The sequence below is a fragment of the Haliaeetus leucocephalus genome, unplaced genomic scaffold (assembly GCF_000737465.1).
Source record: "Haliaeetus leucocephalus isolate CR32 unplaced genomic scaffold, Haliaeetus_leucocephalus-4.0 Scaffold140, whole genome shotgun sequence".
NCBI classification, from domain to species: domain Eukaryota; kingdom Metazoa; phylum Chordata; class Aves; order Accipitriformes; family Accipitridae; genus Haliaeetus; species Haliaeetus leucocephalus.
In genome coordinates this window covers 3,257,510-3,269,885 of record NW_010972576.1, presented here as the reverse complement: position 1 = coordinate 3,269,885, position 12,376 = coordinate 3,257,510, and the positions used below count along the sequence as shown (strand labels likewise).

At 37.3% G+C, this 12,376-nt stretch overlaps 1 protein-coding gene across 2 annotated transcripts in view; it reads left to right on the top strand.

Moving 5' to 3' along the window:
- Positions 1 to 2,700: 2,700 nt before the first annotated feature.
- Positions 2,701 to 12,376, top strand: part of RAPGEF2 (Rap guanine nucleotide exchange factor (GEF) 2) — a 133,678-nt gene continuing 124,002 nt past the window's right edge. For both annotated transcript variants that reach the window (XM_010586085.1, XM_010586084.1), the window contains exons 1-2: positions 2,701 to 2,767; positions 6,352 to 6,408. In XM_010586085.1, coding sequence (XP_010584387.1) covers positions 2,730 to 2,767; positions 6,352 to 6,408 — 95 coding nt within the window. In that variant the 5' untranslated portion in view covers positions 2,701 to 2,729. The remainder of the gene's footprint in view (positions 2,768 to 6,351; positions 6,409 to 12,376) is intronic.

The window sequence follows — 12,376 nt, the reverse complement described above, 5'->3', positions numbered from 1 at the left end:
CTTAAAGAATGGGCTGCAGCACACCTTTTGGAAACAGTTGTCTGATTTGATGCCAGTGCACATAGCTGCAATGTTATAATGACTACTTCCTTTGATAGGACCCCACTGTCTGCGGCACTGGTCTGTTTTCTTGCTGCTTTTTTTGCAAATCAAAAAACCCCCACCTTCTCTCTGTGGTGAGATGTCTTCAACTTTATCTTCCCTGTGTTGCTGCAGCCAGCAACCACTATGGAAACACAAGTAAAGATTTATTTAGTTGTTTTTTTTCTTACCCCTCCCCCTTTTTTTAGATCTCTTTTTTTTGCCTTTTTTAGGCAAGGACTTCCACAATCTGCCATTCCTGGTGTGGGGATCTATGGGATATTGTATTTGTAAATATTTGACAAGTAAACTTACATTTTGAGAAAGGAATTTTTTTTAAGGTGTTCACTAAACTTATCTTGTCTGTTGCTTATGAAACTGGTCAGAATGACTCCCTTCAGTGATTTAATGCATTCCCCCTGCTTCAAGTCACTTCAGCTGCATTTCTTTAGGAACATAACCTGTGTTCTTTACTGCTTTGTACATCTGCAGGGTTGGTCACTAGGTTTGTGTCACTCAGCAGTTTTGGAAACCAAATGTCCATGGATCCATTTTACCAGGCACTTCCACTTTTAGGTCTAAGCCAGCATCCTTAATGGTTCTGTATTCATCTGTGAATCCGTTACCGTGGATAAAATCTGTGCAAGCTGGTGGCAGAAGGTTACTCTCTTTCTCTTCTGTCTCTGCTTTGTTGTTAGACAGGCTTGTTGGAAATGAATTACAGTAGCGCCTTCTGGCCAGGCTCTTTTCCATGTAATCCACTGCTGTGGGCATCTGATCCTCAATGGTCCACTCCCAGCTTCTCGCGGCAGCCGGTGGCTTGTGCCGCAGAGTCTGCCATGTCCGGGTGAGCGGCAGCGATGCCACAGGGACTGTCGGGCTTGCGTCTTACCCCGCCGCTAGCACAGGGCTCCCGGGAGCCTCTGCTCATCCCCAGCCTGTCTGGCAAGTGAGCAGGTCACTGGCTGTGGCAGACATGTCCTTCCACACACTTTTATTAACATAAAAAAAAAAAATAGAAAAAAGAAAAGAAGACAGTAAAAAGCAAGCAACCTACTGTATTTTCTCTTCAAAGCCTCCTATGTGGAAGGTCCCTCCATCCCAAACCATGCATAATTACTTTTATCCTTGATGTGTCCTCTGCTCCTCACAGGAGGACCAAAGCCTCTAGAGGGCAAGGGAACAGAAGGACCAGAATAGAAGTGAAATTGCAGCATTTTGGCTTTTGCCCTTCTTCCACTTTTTCAAACAGAATATTTGCTTTTTTCAGTGTGAGAAAAAGATGTTCTCTTCAATACTGAATGAAAGACACCTATTTAGTCTCAACCACTGAGTGTAACTTCTGGCATCTTTTCTGATCTGTACCATGTTTAAACAAGTACAGTAACATTTCTACACTTAATGTATTTAACTAGATTTTATTTTTATTTTGCTCACTTGAATTCAAGTTCTCTGTGCGACTTCAGTCCTAACGTCCTTGTCCAAATACCACAGCTAGCATTCTTTCATTGTACCTGAAAACTGAATTATTTCTGTACTTCACGGTCAATTTTAAATACACAAATATTTCCCAATGACCAAATCTTTCATAAATGTATAGCTTTGATATATTCCATTACTTGAAAACATCTTCTTACAGTAAGTCTATAAAAGTGGTATTGGTGTTAATTTATTCTCAGCTTTGTCAGCCTCAGCTAGTGGTTGCGAGTCACTGCTCTGATTTTCAATGAATTATGGATAATGCATTGTCTCTTAACTAGCACGTTTAAAAAAAAAAAAAAGATGATGAAACAGCATCAAATCTGCAAGCCAAATTTAAATCACTCTAGAAGTTGTTGCCTGCACTGAAGTTCTCTCAAGTGCTGTAGTGATTTTAAGTATAACATTAGTAAAACTGCTAGACTGACATTAGTGTTTCCGTAGTTGCATCTTAAGAAGTTTTAGTCTTGGATGTTGTTTTCATATCTTTATTAATGTTGTTTTGTGAGCTGGATATTGGAGGTCCACAATGGTTGAATGTAACACTTCGCCATGTAACTAGGATTGTATTTATGATTTTTTTTTTTTAATGATCTCGTGCCAATAATTTTCTCTTTGTGCCAACTTTTTTTCTCATTTAAGCTTGTGGTTTACCTTCCACTTGAAGTGGATACGATTTTGTAAATATTTATGTACAAAGGGGTATTTTGTTAGACTGTTTTGTACTTTTTCTTTTCCCCTGAATGTGAAAAGACCAATTTCCATGAACTTGCTTTACGAAATAAATGAAGGGGTTTGAGTATGTTGGCATTGGGAAGCAGGACAGTGGTAGTTGCAAAGTAGCTCACTGGGGTTCTGGACCAGGCTTGTTTCCTGGACATGAGCAATAACTGCAAAAGCAGAAAGATTTCTGTGTCTGTATTTTCCGATGTGGATGCACCATCATTATTCTCCATGTCAGGTTCAAAGGTATAATCCAAGGTATTCCTGCAACTTGACTTTAACCTCTTGTAAATATATTATTTCAAATATTCCTGTTGCCCCTACTAGGAGAGCTCTGAATGCTTTGCAAAAACAGTATTTTAACAGCTTGTACCAAAACGAGAATCCTAATAATATTTTCCTTGTGTTTGTAGGATTTGGAGATTGTGTATTCCTATTTACATGGAATGGAAGCCTTGTGTAATCTGAGAGAGCATCAGCTAAGGTATGATACTTTATCATTAAAAACACATATATGTTAATGCACTAACAAAGCAAAGGAACAGTAGGTTTGGTAACTATACACTTCTCTTGTGTACCCTACCTAAAACTGAAAAGCTGGCTATCACTGCATCCATTTCTTCCATTCTTTATTGTCCTAACGCTTTCTCCTTGTATGCGTGCATATGTGTATCCCTATTTGTTCCTTCTGATTGCTATTATAGATGCATTTGTTTTCTTTTCAAACTTTCAGACTAGAAGTAAATGTTTTACATAAAGTACAAGTTCCAGTCCTGAATGAAAGTCCATATATAGTCAAAATCATTCATATAATCTAATAATCATGAGAGCAGAGTCTGTTATTCAGCTTCTGTTTCAGTTTGTGCTTGCTTTTGTGTGGAAGTTTTAGACAAATTATGTACTACACATGCAAATGACACTTAGTAAAAAATTATTAATAAATGTCACCACAAACTTTTTTTATTAAAATGCTTCATGAAGCAAATAAATTCAAATAAAAACTTCCAGAGGCTTGTGTGTGTTTGATTTTTAAGTAATTGTTTCAGTTGTCCTCACGTAAATGTCTTGCAGCACAGGCTTCTAAGGGTATTTGGATATTGGTGTGAGGCTGGCAGATACGGAAGGAGGCCCGCACATCTCCTGTAAGCTCTATGGAGAGAGAGGGTGAATTACTGTTAGTTTGCATCCTGGGGATTGCCAACATTTGCTACATATAAAGTTGCTGAGGCAGCTTTGACTTAATGTTGTTTTAGGTTCTAATTTCTGGCCTCTTGCTTCGTCATTCTGTCAGAGTACACATTCCCAAGCCAATATTCTGTAATTTGGAGAAAACAAAAGGCAGGGTTTTCTTTCTCCTGAAGCACTCAAGATGCATTTTGCAATGTGAATGTTGACTTCAAAGGAGTCTCTGTAATTACTTCTGCTTTGGAAGGAGGCCATGATCACGTTCAGTTAAAGCATTTTGTGTTATGCTATTGTATGCAAGACTTTTAGTACATCAAGTTTTGCATAGCTGGAGTTGAACTGATGTTAACTTGTTTACAAAGATCAAAGTGTGCCCATATGGTTGCATGGTATGTTGATGTGTGCTTCTTGGCTTCCTGTGCAGAATGAGGTTCTTGCTGAGGAATGTGTGGAACTCGCTCTCCCAGCACAGTGAATTCCTAGAAGAGAGCTTCTGTTTACAGTACCATACATGGAAAAGGCTGGGCTCCTGGCAGATGTGGGACAGAAAGCTTTTATAGCATCCTTCAGGACAGAACATTTCTTGTGGCAGTGGGATGCCACAAAAACCTCTGAGATGCATTAAAAACTAGTGTATTAAATATAACCTCTAGTAGTGAATAACTTACATTATGGCTTGCTCGTGATCTCATCTTGAATTTATTACATTTGTTTGGGAAGCAGACAAAGATCACATTCGAGCAAAAATTAGACACCAAAATTACATTTTGACCAGAAGTAATTGAATTTTTCAAATATTTGAGTTTATAGTTTGTACCACTTGGTCACTGTAATTTCTGACTGTTCCAGTTTAACGCAGGAACTGAAACACTTGGCTACCTTCTGTAAGAGGCATTTTCTCCCCTGTTACTGTCCTAATAATGGGACCAAAATGCTGTAAAACTCGGACAGTGCCAGTGGTGAACTTGCGTGACTCTATCAGGAATGTACTTCCTTCACTCCTAATTCAGAGGGGAACAAAAGTTGCTTGTTAAAGTGATTCTGTTTCCTATAACTCCTACTCTTAGATGGCCCATGGCCCAGCATCGTTTCAGACCAGTAGGACACAGACTATCCTTGAGCAGTATTTTAATTTTTAAATCTGTCTGCTAGAAATGACTTTTCTTCTAGTATCTTCTCAACAGTAACTTTGTGTCTGCTTTCCCCTTCCCTCTCAAAACAGAGGATCAGAGAAAGAAGATAAGGACCTGGGAGGTAGAAGTAGACAGTAGCTTTTTGGTGTCTGTAAAGGATTTTGGCAAGACCCAATTTTATGGTGGGGACCAGTGTCTGAAAAAAGAGAAGGTCTGTGGTTCAAAAAGTTTTTTGCTGTGTCAGGAAGCAAGAAGGTTTTTCCTTAGCTGAAATTGATATCAAATACATAATAGTTAATTATATACAATACAGACATTGCCTATAAGAAAAGTTCTCAAAGATGGTCCAAAGAGTAGATCTAAAATACTGCAATGGAGAAAGGCTGTGGGCTGTGGTAGTAAAACTTGGTCTTTTTTTTTTTTCTGTGTGTTTTTTGAGCAAACAGAATTAAGATCTTAATTTTCTATTAACAAAATTCATGAATGATCAGGATACCACTATAAGCCTGCCGCTTCTGGACAGAAAAAGCATTATTTCTTAGTAGGCTGAATTAATAAGTAAAATCCTGAAAGAGATAAGTGCCAAGGTAACTTTTGTAGCAGCCTGTTGGCTATTGAAATGAATTATCTAGGAAATGATGGGAAATGGCAGTAAGAAGCCTTTTAAATGTCACATCAAACCCAGACCCACTCTTCCAGTCCTCAGATCAACTTTTTTGAGACTTTTTGCCTGAGCAGGAATTCTTGAGCACTTTTGTCAGCTTAGGATATCATTGCAGGCAGCTGGTCATTAGTGCGCTGAGGTTCTGATGATTGATCCTGCGAAGAATTGAGAATTTCTTTTCCAAATTTAAATATAGTTCCTCATTTGAATGTTCACATGAGCCTCTTAGGCAAATCTCTGTCTGACTGTCTGTCAAATAGCCTTGGTGTTTGCAGTCTGCTTCAGAGCCGTAGAAAGTCCACGGGAGGCAGCGGGGTTTGCTTCCTTCCCACCCCCCAGTAATTTATAGGGTCCATTTCCTTAAGACAGTAGACAGAAATGGCATGTTGATTTTTTACACCAAGGTAACATTGCATTTCCTAATACGTGGTAAGTTCTATTATAGTTGCTCTCTATTATGCCACATTTGTCAGGCAGACAGTGAATGTGAAAGTGCTTTAATCCTCCCCTCTAGACAGAGGATTTTCCTGCAGGACGTTCTCTCCACTTTGAGCCTTCTGGGATTTCAGCATTAAAATCTCACGGTAATTTTTAAGTTGCTGAATTTTAGCAAAATAAGAAGCATTGATTTACCATGCAACATAATTTCTTGTTTTATCTATTGGGCCTGACTTGAAAAAGGGAACAGTTTTTATATCGTGGTATCTCTGACTAGTGTTAACGTATCATAAATTTGTATCCATTTCAAAAATTCTGAATTGTTTCCTTATAAAGCAACTTACTTTTATCAGATCACTTTATAAAATGAGATCAGTATCATTTTACCCATTTTATAGAAATTTTTTTATGGGAGCAATTACATCTAGTGACCTAAATCAAATCTGATCTTGGATGAACTAATAAGTTTAATGCTTAGATTTAACAATTTGTTCTCTTAAATTAAAAACCAGCTTAGCTTTAAATTGATGGTTAGTTTCTGCAAGTGCTGGAGGCAAATGTGGAAATGCTGACTAACTTTAGAAAGTGAAGTCTTTGTGACACTGATAGGAATCATAATTAAAAATGACTTCTTTCCTTCTCTTTCAGACTGATGTGTGAAACTGTTAGATATGAAAGGCATGAAGCAAATGAAGTTCTATACTAGTAAGTATTTCTGCTTCTCTTCGTATGATGTTCAAAGAATTAATTCATTTTAAAGTCTGTTAAGGACAGTGTTCGATGCCAATTCCCTCACCCAGCGCACAGCCTGTAAACTTAAATGAGCCACTTCGTTTTCATTGTCAAACAGTGGAGAAATTTGCTGGTGCCAGGGAGGGAGCTAACAGTGACTCTTGCTTGGTGATGTATGTTGTATTCATTTTTGCAACCAGTGAGATGCTGTAGCATTAGGGGATGTGGGATGTCTTCTCGTTAGAGTAAGTTGTCATTTAGTCTCACTTCAATTTTGTCAAAGTAGTAGCGACCAGCTTTTTGTGCCAGAGGTGCCAAATCGACATATCTAACACAGCTTATAATTAGCAGGAATGTGATCTAATGTCAGCTCAGATTTACAGTAGAGATCTGAGGATTGCAATTGCTTTGTTTATGCAAGCAACTTACTGAAACAAAAGGTTTATTAGATTTTCACTTAATGCCTCTAAACCAGACTCTAAATGCAGATTTTTCTGGGTTGTCTGGTGTTATTTGAACATTTAAGCATATGAAGCATGCACCTGTATGCCGCCTTTTATGCATGTGTAATTTTTCCTATGTTGGCCATCAGGAAGAGGATGTGATTGAACAAACTTTAATGCTAAGCCTTGACCATTCAGCAAAGTTAAATTAATGTCTAATGAAACCCAGTAATCAGTTATGTATGGGAAATGCACAAGGTCAAATTTTAAGTAGACCAATATAATCTTTATTCATTTTACAGACTAATTTGCTAGTGACCATTGTGCTGGTGATTTGTCCTTTACTAGGCAGTTGGTTGTGTCCATTATGTGTACTAGAGTTTTTGTTTAGACCCAATATCTTGGCTCCTTCTAACTGTTGGTTTAAATTTGAATTATATGCTGAATGAATCAAGGCTGCTAGTTATGCATATACTCAAGGCAGGTAACTTAAGGCAGGCAAAAGTTACCGGGAGGTACGTGCCCGAGAAAATACAATGCACAAACAGAAAATTGTGAGATCTGGGTTAACTTGAAGTGCTTTTTGCAATTCTTTTGCACTGATTTCCTTTGTCACTCCTTTCATGTGACTTAATCTTCACTTTGGTTGTTTGCCTGTCATTCCTATTTACTCGCTTCCTGACGTGTTTTTTTTCCCCATGATTTATTCAGTAGATATAATGGGCAGTTTGTCAGTTTCTAGATATAGAAGCTAATGCAAAATGTGCTTGCTCTAACATTTCACATCTCTGATTTAATGTTTAATGGGCTAAACCTGAAAGTTAATGTTGAATATTTTTATTAAAAAAAAAATTCCAAAATTTCAATATTTTGAAGCTAGAAATATATGTTATGTTACTCTGAGTTGTAGCTTTACATTTTATTTTAATGAACAATTTGAGATCTACTTGGTAAGAAAATCCCATGGAACCTGCAGTTTAATTTCAGTATTCTATTTTTAGGATAATGAACTTGGAGGAATCCTTTTTTTGTTTCACAAATTCAGCATACATATTGAAGAGTTATTATAAAAACCAGATTTCCAATTTTACAATGTACACGTTTGGAAAAATTCTTTGAGTACTACAGGAGATAAGCAATGTGATAGCCAGGTTAGACTCAATCCACTCAGTTATGAGCTATAGGAAATGAGCTTGGAGCATACAACCTTGTCACTTTTTGTTGAACATGCCAGAATTTATCACTTGAAGCTCTTATTTTAGTCATGAAGGCCAAGGTTTTTAAAAAAGCATTAAATTTGAATGCTAAATTACAACTTTTTTTTCCCCAGTGATGGTATGTCTTGCATTGAAATCTGAAATTGGGTGCTAATCTTCTGTGTTCATTAGAAAAATCTATTAAAATAGCTGCAACTGTTGGAGCTGTTAATTGACCTGTGTGTGCGACCTCCCTGAGGCACAATTTAATGTCTCAGTGTGGGTAAGGTAAATCTTTATCCCTAAATGCTAACATGAAAACTAATACAGTTGCTCTGCTTATTTGATCAAAACTTTTTTTATTGTGAAAATTTTGTTCTTATCATTGTCAGCTGTACTTATAAAAAGGTAAATTTCTATTGCCTGTATACAATGCTGAAAATAATTATCCACATTCAGTACACAGTAATTATTTTATCCTCCATTAAAAAAAAAAGTTGTAAATTTTCATAGTACCTCTATAGATTTTTTTTTTAATGGCCAAAGGGATAAAATGGAGCACGTTGTTTAAAATTGGCTCATCTCATCTGCATTTACTTTACTATCAGCGGGTGTACATGGTAGTGACAAATTCTCAAACCCTACAGCCAACTCACTGTTTAAATGGAAACTGGGTTATTAAAAGTGGCAGTTCAGCTCGAGTTATTCTTCATTTGCCAGTCATCCTACTACTTTCATTTGATGGGAAGTTAATGATAAAAGGGCTTAAATCCTGCAAGGCAAAATTTCAGAATTGAGGTTTACTTGACACATATACCTGATTTTTGGTGTTTTTTTTTTTTACCTGCTACCTTTATTCAAATCTACTTAAAGATCCCTTTTAAAAAAATATTTAGTTTGGTCACTTGATAAATATTTTATCAGTAGTTCAAAGAAAAAAAACCAGTTCCTTTTTCGTATCTACATAGTAGTCATTCTTGATGTTTCCAACAGTAAGCTTCTAATTAGCATTTTCTTTGGAAACCAAAGTTTTAACAGATTTGTACAGGATGTGTATACATCTTGACAGTTGAAAAAATTTTTCAGATCAAAATTTAAATGTTTGCTATGATGGCAGAGAGGAATCTTTGGCAATAAATGTTTTTCATATAAGCAAATGAATATGTCTCTAATGAAAGAAGCACCTCTTTTTTTCCCCTCATTAGTCATACAGGGGCTGTATGTGGTTTTCAGTCCTGCTGTTTGATATTTCTGTCTGTATGCATCAGTGGTGTTTGGCTTACTCTTTCTGTAAGGAAGTCTTGTATGTCTTTAAGCTTCCCGTATTTACTTGGCTAAAGATATCGGATTGGCAGAAAATAAATTTTAATTTTTGATGACCTGCTGTCCAAAGTCATTCAATAATAAAACTTCATGTGCTTCTGAATTGCCATGCTGGAGCACAACCTGTTTTTGTGATCACATTCCCTTTAGTTTCTAAGTAATTGAACCTGGAACTACCTTAGCTGCTGCTTAAAATGTTTTTACAAAATACAAAGGAAACCCCAACCCAGGTTATTGTAAAGTGTATTTTAGTTTTTTAGAAAACCTTCCAAAGAAAGCCTGATAGGATATATGCTCCTACCTCCCGCATGTTCCTGCTGAGAAGATTGCAAGATGTATATTTTGGATTTAAGCTCTTATCAGTAACAAATTTCTCGCTCTGTAGTACTTTAGTAGTATGCTACTGGTTTTGATTGCATTGATTCTTAGAAAAGGACAAGTGTTTAAAGAAGAGTAGTTAGTTATCTCTTGGACATCTTGAACTGAATTTTAGTGTTAATGTCTATGGTTGGAAAAAGCTCTTGTCTAATGTCAACATGCTTGTGTGCTTTTATGTCATTCTGTTGTGCAGCCTTCTGTGCTTTAATGAAATTAATTGTTTTCAGAGGACTGTATTGTGAAAAAAAAAAAAGGTGTACATATAAACTGGAGATTGGAGGAAAAAATATTACGTATAAAACTGAGTTATTACTACAGAGAATGACCACAGCTGAAATGAGAAATGGCGATCTCTTTAGTTTCTAAATTACTGACTATGGTAGGCAGGATGTGTAATAAATAGCCGTATTTGTACAGTTATGTTTTGTCTTGCTTTTTTCCTCATTCCCTGCTTGTCATACAATCTGGGATGAAAAAACATCCACTTATGTTAAGACTGTGGCGCTTATATGGGGAGGAGGGCTGGGGAGAGAAGAGAAAAGGGGATGAGAAGCAGAGAAGGCCGTAAAAAGGATAAAGATACATAATTTCAGCTGGTCTTTTTGGATATTTCTATGTTTAGAACTAAATTCTCAGGTCCAGTAGCTGTAATATCGCCATCCAGCCTTAGCCAGGTTTTCTGAGTTACATCACCATGGCAAATCACAAGACCCAAACCCATTTGTTTTGGGGCAGCCATGAGGCCTTCTCCAGAGCTGGCTTGGCCCAGGCTTCAAAGCCTGAAACGAATGAAATCTGGAAAGGAACTAAAGGAGCACGACTTCTTGGTTGCTATGCAAATACTTACGGTTTTCTTAGGTGAAAATGTTAGCGTCTTTCACGAGGTGGAGCAGAACATTTGAAAAATGCTGGAGGGCATTGGCTTTGCGTAGCTTTGGGACAGGCTGCGTTAGAGGATTGCCCGAAGGCCCTGGGGAGACTGACTCGGGGCAGTGACTGGCAGGGAACTTCCAGAGCTTCCTCAGGAGGATGCTTTTCCCAGGGAGGAGACGTGCTGTCATCTGTCCAGGTATCGTGCATTACACAAAAAGTCAAGCAGGGTGTAAGCTGTAAAGCGTCTGGGTGTGTTATAGCTAAACGGCTAAGCTCTAGTTTTATTTGCAGCTGTAGGTCTATGTAATGTACAGTCGTTCTGCGCAAGGACAGGTGAGAAACAGATCTATGAGTAGTCTTTAAGAGTGGGAATCTAAGAGTCAAACTTTTAAGTCCTACAGTAAAAGTGACATCTAGTGAATTCATGGTTCTTTCACAGTAGTGTATTGCCCTGAAGACTCTCGGAGGATAGAAGCAGTGTGTACAAAACAAAAAGTGGTGCCAAAGTGGCCCTACGTTTCTGCATAGCCTGACTTAATTGTGCGATGAAGTGTGACAAAAATGAGCTAAAAGCCTCTGCTTTAGCTATCGGTGCAGGTTTTTTAAACAGAACAGCTCTGCTGAGACCACTTCACTGAAATTTGTCTTCTGACACATACGTTTTTGTCACGAAGAAGTGCTTTTATGTTCTGTGCGTGTTCAAGAAGTTTTATGGTGGTAGTGCTATCATAAAAACAAGTTATTCTGTATAGATACGACATATGTGATCTATAGCTATATATGTTTATATCTTATAAAACTTAAAACCTAAAACACTACAGAAAGGAATTGCTAGAGAACTTTTAACCAGTATTTCTGGGTTTTGGACAAGATGTGCCTGTTTGGAGGCTTGGGTCACATTTTTGCGTTTACTATCCTTGTTTACTGGATGCTCTTGACTTCAGAGAGCCCCTATAAAAGATTTCTTCCTTGGGCTTATAGAAATATGAGACACTTTGAAAATTATTTAAAATGCTCTAAATACACAGTAAACTCAGAATATTTCTCTTTGAAGCATCTCTCTGGGTCAGTATCTGAATTTTCAAGTAGACCTCTGCAGGCAATATATATTCATTCTGCTTGTGCATCCATACGTTTCTGTGGAAGTCATGTGGCAGTATATTTAATAATGCAAAGAACTGCTGCAGCAGGGCTGGTCTCTCTTTCTTTTTTTTTTTCTTTTCTTTTTCTTTTCTTCTCCTTAAAGTATTCTAAAGGTGTATTGCACCTTCTGATAGTCAGACAGTTGCCAAAGTAGTGTTGGGATACTGCCAGTTCTGCACTGCAGTAAATCAGGAACCTGAATTCTTATGTTGTGTTGTGGATACATTTTCTGTGGGGAATTTCTTAGGCAATGTGTATCATTAAAACAAATACATTCAAGGACTTGGCAGTCAGCTCTGTATAAGCAGACACTGAATCAAGGTGTCTTAATAGTGTCAGTGATCAATGTTACAGTCTGTTGGCTTTGCATAGCCAGTTCCAAATTTCTGTGTTATTGTTTGACCTGATTGTGAGACTTCTTTGAATGAAGACTAAAGCAAGGTTTTTTAAGAGGATTTTAATTTGCACCTTCTTTACTGTAAATGTTTCACTAAAACCTTTCATATTTTTGTTGTTGTTGTAATTTTGAGAATAAAAGCTTTGATTTTGGAGGAATAGTAGAAAGGTATAAGATTTAATAGCAGA